This window comes from Leguminivora glycinivorella, chromosome 25 (genome assembly GCF_023078275.1).
Source record: "Leguminivora glycinivorella isolate SPB_JAAS2020 chromosome 25, LegGlyc_1.1, whole genome shotgun sequence".
NCBI lineage: Eukaryota > Metazoa > Arthropoda > Insecta > Lepidoptera > Tortricidae > Leguminivora > Leguminivora glycinivorella.
In genome coordinates, this window is record NC_062995.1 from 1,815,938 (window position 1) to 1,832,567 (window position 16,630).

The 16,630-nt window shown below is 37.2% G+C and overlaps 1 protein-coding gene across 1 annotated transcript; it reads right to left on the minus strand.

Annotated features, from left to right (window-relative positions):
- Positions 1-2,434: 2,434 nt before the first annotated feature.
- LOC125239054 lies at positions 2,435-15,687 on the minus strand. The gene is made up of 7 exons (XM_048146510.1): positions 15,362-15,687; positions 13,353-13,491; positions 12,765-13,056; positions 11,460-11,941; positions 8,239-8,453; positions 6,028-6,209; positions 2,435-4,218 (listed from the first exon to the last, which is right to left on the minus strand). Exons 1-7 carry the CDS (start codon positions 15,564-15,566, stop codon positions 3,430-3,432), a joined length of 2,304 nt encoding a protein of 767 aa, XP_048002467.1. The 5' UTR covers positions 15,567-15,687; the 3' UTR covers positions 2,435-3,429.
- Positions 15,688-16,630: the final 943 nt, after the last annotated feature.

A 16,630-nucleotide genomic window follows, 5' to 3' on the forward strand; every position in this document is an offset into this window, starting at 1 on the left:
GCCCGACACGCTCTTGGCCGGTTTTTAGTGCAAAGATTTGATTGACCGTCTATATGTGTATAGGTGAAAAATTTAAGAAAGTCACCTGTTGTATGTGTGAGTGACGTGTTCGAATAGGCGTTTGTTTTGTTTGTGTTACCAAATACTATATAAACTCTAGAGTTAATACGTGCAGCTTCTGACGTTTCCCATACAACGGAGCGGCAACAATTTTACTAGCGCCATCTAGCGGTACGAGTTGTTCAAAGTAGTTTGTCAGACTTTTATTTTAGTAAATTTAAATAGAAAATGCGATTACTTGATCTACTTTAACATTTTTAGACGAAATAAAACAAAAAAATAAAAATGTGTGACTTTTTTTAATTTTATACTGTATGAACTAAACTATTTTGATCAACTCATGCCGCTAGGGGCGCTAGTGCGCGTGTTGCCAACTTTGGCACCAAGCTGCACGTATAACTCGTAGAGTTTACATAGTATTTGGTGTTACTAATTTTAAACATGTGTTCTCTATTCGAACACGTCACTCACACATACTTACGTTTCTTAAGTTTTTCACCTATATAGCTTGGCAACAGAGGAATTCAAAAAGTGGCAAGAACGTAGTGCCGTCCCGTTTTCTCACACATATTGGTTTAATTGCCTGACGGGTTAAGAATTTCACCACCCCCTTTCTTCCCGTGGGTGTCGTAGAAGGCGACTATGGGATATGGGTTAAATTGTGGCGTAGGCGAGAGGCTGGCAACCTGTCACTGCAATGTCACAGTTTCGTTTCCTTACGACCACTTATTTGCCAAGAATGGCACTGAAGCTTTAGTAGTTTCATGTGCTCTGCCTACCCCTTTATGGGATACAGGCGTGATTGTATGTATGTATATTGATTTAAAAGGGAAGACACTGCGATATTGCCATTTTTCAATTTCTACTTTTTTTACAATAGAGGAATACGTAAGGGAAGAGTTGTTCCATACATCAGTAAATGCAAGTTATTTATAGTGACATCTAGCGTCAATCACGCGTCAACTAGAGTAAATTATCAGTACTGCTACTTGTCAATAGGTGTCGCGACGAATGAAGAGTCTAATGCTCAACAATTTTTAGCTAATATTACAATAGTATTAATCAGTACTCTGTTTTCAATTCCTTCTGCTTGTAATATAAGTTGTAAACTGTTTTAATATTACATTTTTGGCAGACGCTACACTGTTGACACCTAGTGTCGAGTAGTGGTACTGATAATTTACGCTATTTGAGGCGTGATTGACGCTAGATGTCACTACAACTTGCATTTACTGAATGGAGTTACAACTCTTCTTTCCTTACTTATTCCTCTATGCTTTTTTAACCCCCGACGCAAAAACGACGGGGTGTTATAAGTTTGACGTGTTTGTCTGTGTGTATGTCTGTCTGTCTGTGTGTGTGTGTGTGTGTGTGTGTGTGTGTGTGTGTGTGTGTGTGTGTGTGTGTGTGTGTGTGTGTGTGTGTCTGTGGCATCGTAGCTCTCGAACGGATGAACCGAATTAGATTTAGTTTTTTTGTCTGAAAGCTGAGTTAGTCGGGAGTGTTCTTAGCCATGTTTCATGAAAATCGGTCTACTATGTCGCGGTCGGGGGTTTTTTCAAAATTTTATTTTTACAGACTACAGTTGGTGGAAATATGGAAAATACTAAAACTATATAATAAATACACAGGTCTTTAAAGTTAAACGTTGATAACATAACATCATGCAGTAGGTAAAGCCAGAAATATATAACTACGCGCCATCTTGCGGAATTTCATGAGAACTATTTTCTTCATACTATACTGAACTGTCACCGCGTACATCAGAACAACAGCGCCCTCTTGACAATAGTCATTCTGAGGCTTTATATGATCGCATAAAAACCCGGCGAGCTAAACCTATTGGTTTATGGTACTTTTGATTCTCAACATACACAAAAAATCATTTACACTTATATGTTAACCCCCTAAGGCACTGGTCCCACCGCGAGCTAGTAAGCTGTGAGCTATCGGTTATAAAAACGAACAAAAGATAAGCACTCCCGTGTAAATAAAAATTAATAAATAAAATAAAAAGATATTTATTTACTAACACAGCACAAAATGGACATGTCAGGACTTATAAAAACTTAGTAAGTAAAATTACAGATGTGTGTGCAGTAAAATGGATGAGACTCGGCGAGACCGCTGATTTTCAGTCCCCAACCAAATAAAAGAGACATGGCGATGTTTATAGTTACTCGCCCAGCGGTGAGCTATCAATATCGCCGTGTCTCTTTTATTTACGCGGGAGTGCTTATTTTTTGTTCGTTTTTATAGCCGATAGCTCATAGCTTACTAGCTCACGGTGGGATCAGTGCCTTATAAACGTTCACTAAAGTTATCAAGCCGATAAAGTTCGTTTGTCCCTTTCCGACGTATTGGTGTGATGAAAAGGGACAAAAAAAACTTTATCGGCTTGATAACTTTAGTGAAAGTTTATGATTAAGGGCATTTTCAGAATTTGGGACCCCCCAATTAGCGTAAGTTGTTAACAAGAATTAACTCACTGTCAAAGGGAACCCAATCGAAAAAGTGACCAGCTTTTGCTACCTGGGCAGTTTTCGTTGACCAGAGTGGAGGAACTGAAGCTGACATTGAATCTCGAATAAACAAAGCCCGAGCCGCTTTCGGTCAGCTTAAACCGGTGTGGAGCTCCTCGACCCTGACTAGAAGAACTAAACTGAGGGTTTTCAATTCCAATGTAAAGGCCGTATTACTGTACGGGTGTGAGACCTGGTTTGTCCGCAAAGACCTAATGTCAAAACTCCAAGTGTTTGTGAACAAATGCTTGAGGCAGATCCTGCGTATCTTTTGGCCTAACTGGATCACAAACGCCCACTTATGGAGAATAACTGGACAAGCACCCGTACAGGAAGAAATACAAACGCGGAAATGGCATTGGATTGGACACATCCTCAGAAAACCTGATACCCACCTATCCAAAATGGCCTTCACCTGGAATGTACCCGGAAAGCGCAAACCATGCCGCCCTAAATCGACCTGGCGTCGTTCGGTTCAGCAGGAGCTCAGGGTGCTAGGCATGGGGTGGGAGGAGGTCACCCAAACTGCCTAAGACCGGAGTAAATGGAGAAATATGAGTCGAGCCCTACACCCCAGGGTAACAGGATGCAAAGAAGAACGAAGAACTCACTGTCAGTTTTGTGAGGATAATAAAATTAAGCATGAAATTTGAATTAAAATATTGTTTTTGTGTAGTACATAAACTTTAAGAGATAATCTACATTCAGAATGTGAAAATAGTAAATTTTTACACAGATTTTATGCTTAACTGTCGTCACAAAACTGACAGCGAGTTAATTTCTGTTAACAACTTACGCTAATTGGGGGTCCCAAATTCTAAAAATGCCCTTAAGGGACTTAGTTTTTCTAAATCTTTAAAATCAATATATTGCAGTCATTCTCTTGTTCTTTCACTTCATATTCTATATCCTTAACTTTTTTAGGAGAGATGTTAGTTGGAGAGAATGATACTTTCTTAGGAGGGCTTTTAGGTTTAAACTGACCTATTTTAGTTTTGACCGGAGGCGTCTTTTTACTAACTTTCACCGTCTTATCATCTTTCTTTGCTAAACTTTTCCCAACGAAATCTTGAAAAGTGTCTATAAATTTAGACTGATTCGGCGAAACATTTTTATTTTCTATAGTAAAAGATCTGTTATTTTTAGGCGTTTTCAAGTTCTCAGTGCTTTGAAAGATTTTGCTTCTTTTAGGGGAAATTTCATTCGATAAATCTGATTTTCTTTTAAAATTAGCTAAAGCTAACTTGACATCGTCTTGTAAATTATCTTTATCGGAATCCATTTTTAATACGGAGTTGGAGCTAGTGATTTCATCGTCATCATCTTCGACATAGTTGTTTATAATGTCCATCATGTCTAAAGCTTTTCGCATGAGTTTCTTTAGCCCGTTGACATTGATTCTGGCCGCTTCGTTGACAATGGTCTCTGTTATTTTCTGGAACTGTAGATACAGGTCCGGGGTGTTGAGTTCGGTTCTGAGCTTGTTGAAGTCTGTCCGGGGGGCGTTGGCTCTGGATTCTTCTAGAGTGCTCTTGGCAGTGAGGTTCATGAGCGATGTGATGGAATATTGCTCGAAAGCGCTGCTCAGTTTATATTTCTGGTGATCGTGGCCGTAGTGGTGGGGGTAGTAGTGGACCTGGAGAGTGATAAAATCATGCATTTAATTAGGATTTATGACATTTCAAATTTTGTACCAAAGAGGATCGAGTAAGGTATAGCGGGAGAAATCCCGACTAGGTGTCAAATATAACTGGTCCATTTTTTCCATATTTTCATTATTAAATAGTGTCCACCGGTTATATATGGTAGGCGTGTTTAGTGGATACATGTAGAAATCAACATCATAGTTCAATACAATAATGCGTTCCGGGTTTTGATGGGTGCGTCACAAATTGCTATTGTAGTGCGTCACAAATGTTCGCTGATGCAGGAGTAACGTGCTTTAAAGCGGCAATGCGCCTGCGAGCCGCCTCGCTCGTACGACGCGTGCGCGCCAGCCCCAACACCATCCTGGCCATGATTGCGGATAGACTTGACTGTCCGTACATAGTGCACTGTTGTGAACTTCACAAGCCCAGTAACGGTGTACCATTTAGTTAAGTTATTTATTGTATCACTAACATAGTTTTTAAGTATTATTGTATTATTCTATATTGTACATCTTATGAGCCATGAGCTTGAAATGAATGAAATTTAATTTAATTTAAATAATTAATTTAATTTAATAGTAGTATTGGTAACCACGTTTAGTAACCGGCTTCGAAACAGGCAAAAGAATCCCGTGTTGTAACCGGTTACAAAATGAGACTAAATTAGCGATTCGAAGGCATGGTTGGTAACCAGCTTCCAAACGGGAAAAAATATTTTTTTTGAAAAAATATTTTAATCCATGATTTATACGAATAATGCTGACATTGAGTAATTTTTGTTGGAACTTACGTAAGGTTATAAGTTTATTAACTATGAAGTTCGTATGTGTACCACTATAAACTCTACTGGTTGAATAGAATCGTCTTCTAGACCAGTGGTTTTCAAACTTTATGGTGTCACGGTCCTTTATGACTCCTTAATTTTTTCGCGACCCCCATAGCTCTTTCTTTGCCAAATATTAGCTATATCAATTATAACAAAACTGGATTTGCAGATTTATTTTCTGATTATGTTTGGCTATTGAAAGTAGCAAACGAGTATCTTGCCGCGATATCTTTGACGAAAACATAATTACAACAGATAAAGTTAACGGGTTTCTATAGCAAAAATAGAGTTGTGGGCAACGTCTTTACACAATATGAACGTGAACGTAGAAATCCATATTTCTGTTATGGTGGAGAGCTTGCAAAGTTAAAAAAACCAATTCTCAACATATCCATTTCAATTGGTTTTCAAATAATGGCTTGATCCCATTTGCTACTTCATATTTATGTGAGCTGACATTTTCAACAATGGTAGATATAAAAACAAAAAAAGGTATAAGAATTTGACTTTTCAAGAATTTGACTTCATTGAGTTAGAAAAAATCAAATCAGCCTGTCATAAGTTTCTCTTAAACCTAAACTTCGTGGCCCCCCAGGATAAGTGCCGCGACCCCCCTTGGGGTCGCGACCCACACTTTGAAAAACACTGTTCTAGACAATGTCACATAATGTAAACATGTCAGTTTGGTTCAGTTCGTTTGCCTGTGCGGTCGGCACAAATATACATTGGAAAACTATCTAGTATTTTATTTACTGTGTCCACGGATATTTCCAAGTATTTTTTAGGGTTCTGTAGTCAACAAGGTTTAATAGGAACCCTTATAGTTTCGCTCCATCTATCCGTCTGTCCGTATGTACACCGTCCTAGCTTCGATTTGGTAGAAACTGGAATCAAGATTCCCAGTTTGTAGCCGGTTACAAAAGTTTGGCTACTAAACGGTACTAAACCATGTCTTTGGTGTAGTCCATACCTGGAATCCCTTGGTGAACTCTTGAACGACCACCGAAGAAGGACACATCCGCTGTCGGTTGTAATTGCCAGCGATCCCAAACCGATATGTGCAGCGGTAGGTTTTCTTTGCTTCGTTCTGATCCAGCGTTGAGTATTTCGCCCGGGTTTGGTTTTCCATTTTCTGCTTCCAATGCTCTAATTCTGTGAATAAAAAAAACTCTTAATATTATATCATATCATAGAGCAGCCATACTCAAAGTGTGCTCCGCGGATCCCTAGGGCTCCGCAAAGCCACTCTGGGGGCTCCGTGTAAATTTTGGTTACCTGATATGCAACTTCAACTCTCGTCCATAAAACCAAATAAGGTGTACTCGGGTAATTCCGAACGTCGAAAACCGTCGGAAAATTCCGAAATTCAAATGATAATCACCCGTGATTCCATAGTAATAAGGGTCCCTTTTCGGAATTTGCCGACGGTTTTCGACGTTCGGAATTACCCGAGTACACCTTATTAACCAAATGGTTAAAAAAAAACATTTTCAGGTAACACCCCACATTAGAATTTAATGATTAGATTTTACTAATAGGATTACATTTAATTTAAGGGTTCCGTCAGATATGTTGCTTTCTAAAATGGTTCCATGGGAAAATAAGTTTGAGAACCGCTGTCATAGAGGAATAACACCTTATACTAAGTAAGGAGGAGAGAGTTGTAACTTCACACATCAGTAAATGGGAGTTATTTGTAGTGATATCTAGCGTCAATCACAAGGACAACTCTTCCTTTACTGATTCCTCTATGATCATATACACAAACTTGGCAAATATTTGTTGGCCTGTCTGGCGTGACAGTCGGTAGTGAATTGCTTGCTAACATAGCTGGGCACCGTTAATCAAATAGTTAACTTCGTTAATCGCTAATCCGTTACTAAAAAAGTTAACTTCGTTAATCGTTAAAGCGATACATTTCGACAAATTTAACGTAAGTTAAAGTTAATCGTTAATCCGTTAACACGTGAAAAAAAATTAACTTAAATTTTCTTTAAATATTTAGTTGCATCAGTATCCACTATAACGTATTATATTTCTGTAAAAGGCCGAAGTACCGCTAGCCTATTGAACTCTAGGCTGCACGTGGAAGGCAGTGATCGCCTGAGCTACTGCCAAGAGCTGTGTCAGGAGAGATGCTGGCGGTGACGGGACTGTTGTGGCACTTTGGGCGGTAGAGGCTAGGGAAGCGAATGTGGTCGTAAATAGGGCTTGAATTTGCTGCCCTATCACTACAACAGTCGCCATGGTAAAGCTTAGGATTCACCGAATCAAAGTAAGTAAAAGCAAATCCACGTGAAGAATACTTTTTTAGGTAATATTTCGGACTTTTAGCAATCGACATCGGTAAAACCTAGGATTTACCGGCAAATCATAGGATTTGCCGTACTTCGGGCTTTTATAGTAGCGTTCAGAACGTGTTTTTCGCAGCACAGATGGCGCCTGTGCCCTACTAGATTGACGATTAACGGACTCGAAGAAATTTAACGGAAGTTAACGAGTCCGTTAACATTTTTTCAAGTTAACTTAAAAGTTAATCCGTTAATCGAAATGTTAACTTCGTTAATTAACGATTAACGGATTAACGAGTTAATGCCCAGCTATGCTTGCTAAGCTCTGGTCCTGGGTTCGAGTCCTAATAAGGTCATTTATTTGTGTGATGAGCACAGTGAGCGGAGAGCAAAGTGTCCACAAAAACTTTGTTGTAAAATTTCACCCTTAAAATATGGATTTTATAGTTTTCACTTTATGATGTATGTAAAAACATTCAAACATTCAAAACCCTAACCATTAAATCCTATAAACTGAAAAGCCTATCATTAGAAGTTCGATTTCTTGGTAACTCCACAGACATTTTGAGTAACACTAAACTGTCGGTCAAAAAGTTGATTCGCCAAAATCTTACACTAAATTCATCTATTGATAATTTGTACTTGGGTGAATCAACTTTTTCTTGCCTGTTATTGCCATGGTTACGGTCTCCTGAGTCACGCTGGTTTTATGCAAAATTATGCTAGTTAAATTATTCAAACATGCATGTAGTCCATGTTTGTAGGTGGAAAATTAAGGAAAGGGCTTGTTAACACCAGAAAAATGCATGTTTGCATAGTTTAAGTAGCATAATTTTGCATAAAATCAGCGTGACTCAGGAGAAAACGTTGATTCACCCATTTGCTCTCACCATCTAAAGTAGAGAAGAACATGCTCTGAACTCCATCGCTGTGCATACTGCTCTTATGCATGTCGAACAGAGTGAGCGTCTTGTACTCCTGTTCACAGCCGATGCAGTACAGGCCGACTGCCTGCTTCAGCGGCCCAGCGCACACGTGGAAGTCATCCTCGACTGTCATGTTGCAGATTGTGCAGATCTCTATGCGGGTTGGTTTTGGGAGAATTCTGGAATATACAATAAGTCAGGATTAATTTGATGCTCTTAAGAAAACTTCAAATAGCTAGTACAGTTTGATATGAGTGGCGATAAATTAAAACACGACCAAAGGGTCTTTTTAGGGTTCCGTAGTCACTAGGAACCCTTATAGTTTCGCCATGTGTCTGTCCGTCCGTCCGTCCGTCCATCCGTCCGTCCGCGGATAATCTCAGTAACCGTTAGCACTAGAAAGCTGAAATTTGGTACCAATATGTATATCAATCACGCCAAAAAAAAAAATGGAAAAAAATGTTTTATTAGGGTACCCCCCCTACATGTAAAGTGGGGGCTGATTTTTTTTTTTTCATTCCAACCCCAATGTGTGATATATTGTTGGATAGGTATTTAAAAATGAATAAGGGTTTACTAAAATCGTTTTTTGATAATATTAATATTTTCGGAAATAATCGCTCCTAAAGGAAAAAAAAGTGCGTCCCCCCCCTCTAACTTTTGAACCATATGGTTAAAAAATATGAAAAAAATCACAAAAGTAGAACTTTATAAAGACTTTCTAGGAAAATTGTTTTGAACTTCATAGGTTCAGTAGTTTTTGAGAAAAATGCGGAAAACTACGGAACCCTACACTGAGCGTGGCCCGACACGCTCTTGGCCGGTTTTTTTAAATCAGCATGAACTACGAAATTTCCTTTCTACATGTGTAGCGTACGACGACGTGAAATGAACCACTTCTGACACTAGTGCGGGCAAGCACTATGTATATGAACTGGAAGAAAATAAACTTTTTCGGTCTGTTTTAATTTATCGGCATGCATATCTAACTTCCTTTGAACAGGGGCTCTTCCAACAGAACCATAGAAAACAATTTCTTTTTATAAAATAAACTTACTTACATGTTTTATTAAGACTGTTTCTCAAGGGATATAAAAAAGATAGGTAAACAGTTTTTGTTTTATGTGTTGCCATGGTTACAGTTGTCCAGGGAAAACAGGGAAAAATGTTTTTTTTTTTTCATAAAAAGCCAATAATGGTTTGGTTCCTAATAATGAGTCTAAATTAAACAGATAACAAAAAAGTGTGTGTGTGGATTGAGTGAGCACCTTCAAAAAAATATGCTGATCATTTAGTAAAAGTTCTAAAACAATTGTAAAACGAATCTCTGAATTTGTAAAAAGATAAATCAAAAGATACAGCCATTAACATGTGCTCACTCAGTTCTCACAAACTACCAACGAAAACAGTGAATATATTCATTTAACATATAATATTTATATACTAACATTTAGTAAAAAATAGGCCAACCTACCTCTATAAAATGTTAGATCACCTAGTGACGTATTTAATTTTTTACAAATAGTTTCTTATGCTCACTCAATCCTCACACTTTTGAAAAGCCGAATTTTGATGAAAAACATAAGATTTAGACCGCTATTATATGTGTATAGTTTAGTAAAAGTGAAATGGGAATTTGTAAAATACAAAACGAACCACTAACGTGTCAGGTTTTTTTATAATAAATTTTTGTAAGTGCTCACTCAGTCCACACGTTTTGAGAAAGTTAAAAATGTAAATATCTTACGATTTGAGTACCTAAGACACTCGAAAGTACTTCAAAATTTAGTAAAAATTTTTACTAAATATCCACCATCTAATATTTTATATTCGTTGTCTTGTTTTAAAGATATTCAGACATAACTTTTCTCATACAAATGTATCAAGTAGGGTGACCACACTATGTCGGCTCCTGATTTTCCCCACCTTCCCATTGTCATATTGAGATTGGGGAGTTTCGTTCAATTTTGATAATAGTTTATATTAAACTAATACCATATTAATTCTCCATCTGCAAACTGTTTTTAGGTTATGTTCTTGGCCTAGTGGTGATGTGTATTGTGTAATTTTTATCGACGTCAGGATAATTAAACTATTATCAAAATTGAACGAAACTCCCCAATCTCAATATGACAATGGGAAGGTGGGGAAAATCAGGAGCCGACATAGTGTGGTCACCCTACTTGATACATTTGTATGAGAAAAGTTATGTCTGAATATCTTTAAAACCAGACAACGAATATAAAATATTAGATGGTGGATATTTAGTAAAAATTTTTACTAAATGTTGAAGTACTTTCGAGTGTCTTAGGTGCTACAAATCGTAAGATATTTACATTTTTAACTTTCTCAAAACGTGTGGACTGAGTGAGCACTTACAAAAATTTATTATAAAAAAACCTGACACGTTAGTGGTTCGTTTTGTATTTTAAAAATTCCCATTTCACTTTTACTAAACTATACACATATAATAGCGGTCTAAATCTTATGTTTTTCATCAAAATTCGGCTTTTCAAAAGTGTGAGGATTGAGTGAGCATAAGAAACTATTTGTAAAAAATTAAATACGTCACTAGGTGATCTAATATTTATAGAGGTAGGTTGGCCTATTTTTTACTAAATGTTAGTATATAAATATTATATGTTAAATGAATATATTCACTGTTTTCGTTGGTAGTTTGTGAGAACTGAGTGAGCACATGTTAATGGCTGTATCTTTTGATTTATCTTTTTACAAATTCAGAGATTCGTTTTACAATTGTTTTAGAACTTTTACTAAATGATCAGCATATTTTTTTTTATTTTCGGAAGGTGCTCACTCAATCCACACACACACAACAAAAAAACCTGGTGTAAACAGTTAAACCAAAAACAGTCTATAAATAATCTGAAGTAGAAATATTCTACATACACATACATACATACAATCACGCCTGTTTCCCAGAGAGGTAGGCAGAGATCACGGATTTCCATTTACTACGATCCTGACAAATCACTTTCGCTTCACACACTTTCATAACGTTTCTCATACACGCTCGTCGGTTTCGAGTACTTCTGACCTGGCCTTTTTGCAATATTTCCCCGATTTGAACAAGAAAAGTTCGTCTAGGTCTTCCACTTCCAACTGACCCTTCCACTCTTTTATATGAAAAATATTCTAATATTATTCTAAAGTAATTTACTTACGATTTACTTCCATTAGGCGTCCCAGAGTGGTGCTTCTGTACATGCTTGTACGCCATAAAGTACACAGCGAAACGTCTCTTACACAACGGACACTCGAATTCAGTTTTCCGGTGCGCTTGGTTCTCAACAATCTCTTCCTTCACACTCACTTCGGAGTTACTCGCTAAGTAATCCCGATCACCTTGAAGTACTTTCTCTAATATACTCATAGATAGAGGTTGCGATTTCACAGGAGGTTTCGCGAGTAAATTTTCAGGACTTTTAACGGAAATTAAAGGGACTGTAGGTGGTTTCGGCGATGATTTAGCCTTATTATTCACTGGAGAGTCCTTCTTAGGGTTCATAAGACTGGTTCTAATGTTCTTATGCGCGAGTTGTTGGTGTGTTTGCAAGCCTTGCGGCGTGAGACACTTTCTGCCGCAATGTTCGCATTTTATCGTCCCCTCGCGTTGCCGGAGCCTTGTAGGACCGCGGGCGGGTGTCTTAAACAAAACATTGTACATAATTATACGTACTAAGGCACCATTTATCACGATATTTGATAAGTTTATTCTAAAAATAAGCTAAATACCAGCAAGTGGAGAGCCCGCTTTGACAGTTGGATTTGACGTTTTTTTTTTCGAATCTAGGATAAGGCAATGGTTGGTGGCATACAGCCAATCTAAAAAACGTTCAGACTGCAACGCTAATTATTAGTGACTAATATAGATCGTCAAGCAAATCTTGTCACTGAAGGGCGCAAAATAAGAACGTCACATTATTTGCAGCCTTTTTAGATAAGATTTTCTAGACCGTGTGTAATTTCAAATGGTTCTTTGTAGAACAACTAACGGTTAAATTAAACCAAATACTATGTAAACTCTACGAGTTAATACGTGCAGCTCGGTGCCAAAGTTGGCAACATGCACACTAGCGCCATGAGTTGATCAAAATAGTTTAGTTTCATACAGCATAAAATTAAAAAAAGTCACAAATTCTTATTTTTTTGTTTTATTCCGTCTAAAAATGTTAAAGTAGATCAAGTAATAGCATTTTCTATTTTATTTTACTAAAATAAAAGTCTGAACAAAGTTACTTTGATCAACTCGAACCGCTAGATGGCGCTAGTAAAATTGTTGCCGCTCAATTGTATGGGAAACGTCAGAAGCTGCACGTATTAACTCTATAAAGTTTATATAGTATTTGATTAAACACTAACTATACTATGGCACACCCACTTTATCAGAAACAAGCAGCACTTTCTTTACTGACAAAGTGGGTGTGTTTGAGTATAAACACAACAGTATTAATTCTATAAACACTTACATTATCTTTCTTAGCCTCTGAAGCTTCTGCACCTTCAGCAGTTTCTTCATTATTTTTATCAGTCTCTTCGTCATTCTCATCAATTTCTTCCTTTTTCTCCACAACCGGCTCAACGGATGTAGATTCATCTTCTTCACTTACCACCTCACTTTTTATAGATTCTGTCTTCTTTGTTTTTTCAGTTACTTCAGGTTTTTGATTAGATTCACTTTTCTTGGCAATTTCAAGTCTTTTTATTGGAGTTTCTGGTTTTAGTGCAGTTCCAGTTTTTGCGCCCGGAGAATCTGACACCCTGTAGCAGAAGGAATAATTAAATCACTCAACTAATTTATAAAAGAAAGAAATAAAAGCTTCACCAAACTTTCAGTTAATTTTTCAGGATGTTTTTCAGTACATTTTTTTTTAATACCACGTCGGTGGCAAACAGGTATACGGTCCGCCTGATGGAAAGCAAGAGCTTTTTGTTTGAAAGCTAGTCGGGAGTGTTCTTAGCCATGTTTCATGAAAATTAGTCCACTATGTCAGGGGTTTACAAAATTTAAATTTTTTGGTTATGTTATTTTTTGTCAGGCTATCATGGTCACTTACTTGGATAGTCGGTTCTTCAAGCGCTCCATGCGAGCCTTGGCCAGGCCAGGACTGACTCTCTTGTTCGGGAACTGCCACGGCAAATTCTGAGATGGAACCGCTGACTTCTTTAGCCTCTTCACTTTGGTGCCGCCATTATCTGCAACAAAATAATACATTTCAATACTAGTGCGGAAAAAAAGGAATCCCAAAAGGCGTGACAATAAATTAAAACACAACCAAAGGGGGTGTTTTAAATCGACTATTCGTAGAGGGTTTTGTTTGTCCCCAAAAATGTTTGATTTATTTATTCCCATAAATTATGTGTGTATTTATTTAATTATTTGTCTTTCTGGTACCTTGTTGTACATGTTGCTGCATTTGTCAGCCTCATCTCTTTTTATTCTCTCATTCACTCAAAGGTTAACTGGAAGAAATCCCTCAAAGGGATAAGTTCGCCTTTGTACTGTTTTACTGTAATTACTATGTTTTTTGTTATTAATTGTACAATAAAGAGTTTACTACTACTACTACTACGATTCCTGTGCTGAAAAAGTACTTATGATTGTGTTTGTTAGCTAAAACAGTTGGTAAGATTTTTACAAATCACCTCAACTACTAGACGATCATTCAAAACAACTCAAAGGCAACACACATATTAACACACACACACACACATATCTCTTTGTGGGTTAGCACATGTTTTCAGTGATAGAATAAGGTTTGACTAAAACTAATGTAATGAAGTGGTACAAGATATAAGTCAAAGCCGGGGTTCAGGCAGACCAAAAAAGAGATGGCGGGATGACTTGAACGCATTCCATCCAAGCTGGCAGAATTATGCACATGACAGGGTTGAGTGGAAGAAGCGAGGGGAGGCCTTTGCCCAGCAGTGGGACACTACAACAGGCTAATTTAAAAAAAAAAAATTTTTTTTTGCAAAAATTACATTTTTGGCACAAGCTATATTGCTGACTGTACCTTTCTTTCAACAGTCATATACTGCTCTCCGAGACGTTCTAGAAACCTCTATCTCAATGGGGATACAACGTTTCATAATAGAGTTCCTATGACGACCTTTCTGCTCCATGGTACCATAATATTGCATTAACACATGATTTACATATGTGTGCAAAAATCGGAAACCGGCAAGTGGGTCAAATTTAGCTTCTACAATTTGACGCACACTAACATACTAACAAGGCAAGTTGAATAAAAGCTTGTAAAAGAGCTGTGCAATCCGAACACCATCAATATCACAGACATAATGACTACTAGCTAAACCTGTCATAGTAAGATGGAATACAAAGAAACAAAAAGAATATAAGTGGAGTCATTATAATAGATAGCATGGAACACAAAGAACATAGAATAGAATAGAATAGAATAGAATATAAGCTCATTAGAAGTCTTTCAGATGCATAACACTGTACAGTCAAGTTTATAAATCCCCAACAGCATCTTGAGCGTATTTATGGAGCGTGAATTTGGCCCCATGCTCAACCGATGGCAAATGCTGCACACTGTCGCTATGTAGGTTTTGAGTGTGAGATGATTTAGTTTCTTTTAAGTCTTTATTAGGTAAATGTCTTACTAACACTAATATTAGTACTTCTACTAACCATTTATGGACCTTGAGTCAGAAATAAATGATTTTTATTTTATTCATTATTTTTTTTATAAATGTGTGTACATTTTTTCACGTTATTGCAATGAGTTAAGGTGAAGAAATGTTCACATATTAAATTTATGAACTCAACTGTACAGATGCAGTGTGAAATGTTTTTCCTTCGTTTTTTCACGGAAACGCACGAACGTGTCATGCTATTTAAGTCACCGACTAGCACGACAAATACGAACGTTACAGAGAAAATACGATGGATCCTTCCTTTCCTACACATCTGTAGACTGAGCTGCATTCATAAATGGAAATCAAGCAAACTGCGCAGAAATCAGCAGGGCCACATATTGCAAGCTAAGGTTAAACGTATTGTGTATGAAATACTGTTTATATTAGAACATTCACTGACCTGATATAATGTAATCACTTTTCACAAAGTGACGGCTGCAAACTTGCATGTTTGGAGTAATTTTACTCTCAATTTTGATAGCCTCCGTCCATTTTTTCCTCTGCGCCTCTTCTTTAGGATAACGATATAGTGTTATTTCATTCGTACTCCTAGATTTGCATTCCGGAACGGAGCAGGTAGAGTTCGAATCCCCGGTTTTTCCCATTTTCAGGACTTTTTATTCACATCACAACAACAGAGAGTATAAACGAGTATTTTGCGCTCGTATTATTGTGTTTTCACTTCACTTTAATCGCGATATTCTGGGGAAATCGACGGACGCCAATCCTGACGCCATCCACATCTACAATTTGACAATTGACGTATCTTTTTTTTTATGCGCTACTCTACGTTCAGAAATAAAAATTATATCCGAGCTCCATGTTTATTCGATTTTAAAAATATATAAATCGATTGTTGACGATTGTTCGTTACGATTACTGGCGCGAACTTCAAATTGACATTGATATTTTTACGTCAAGCTCACCTTAATCAACCAGAATATTGGTTCAATATGAAAAACACAACAATATATTTATAAATAGGCTCTGAGAATATTCTTACACTACAAATTTTCAGTTTGATTTAGAAAATTCCATTTTTACAATGTTCTGTAAAAGTATATGGATTCTATTAGTTTCTGTGGCACTGTTTGTTATTATTTCTTCCACTGAAGCTAAATGGACCAGACAGCGGCCTTGTGATGCATTCTGTAATAGAACAAACATGGTGAAGATGTTCTGCTGCCGACTACAAGGACACACGCTGTATGCGACTTGTGAAAACGGGAGAATGTATTGTTTGTAAAAACTTGTATGTACAGTGAAGCTTATACTAACCTCTTTTTTATTTTCTCCGAAAATTCAATATGTGTATGTTTTATATTATAACACAACAGCTAAGAGGAACTTCCTGGGCAATAGGCTGTTGAGCTTTGTAATCTTTTGCTACATCCCTCCTTACATCTATTCACTTCATGTCAGCAACTAGACTGAGGCTTCCTGAGCCAGTCTATGCTTGCCGACGCGACGATTCAACTGTTATACTATACTAGGTATTTTAAAACTATAAAATTAATGAATTTCCAATAGATGCCGCATTCGAGGGTCTGTAATTTCGTGCCCTAAACCAATCTTACCTCAAAACGGAAACATTTCATCTAAGCAAGTTTTGCTCCCTACGGTATTGTATGCATTTCGCCAAGGAATAGGAAAAAAAAACAGATATGGG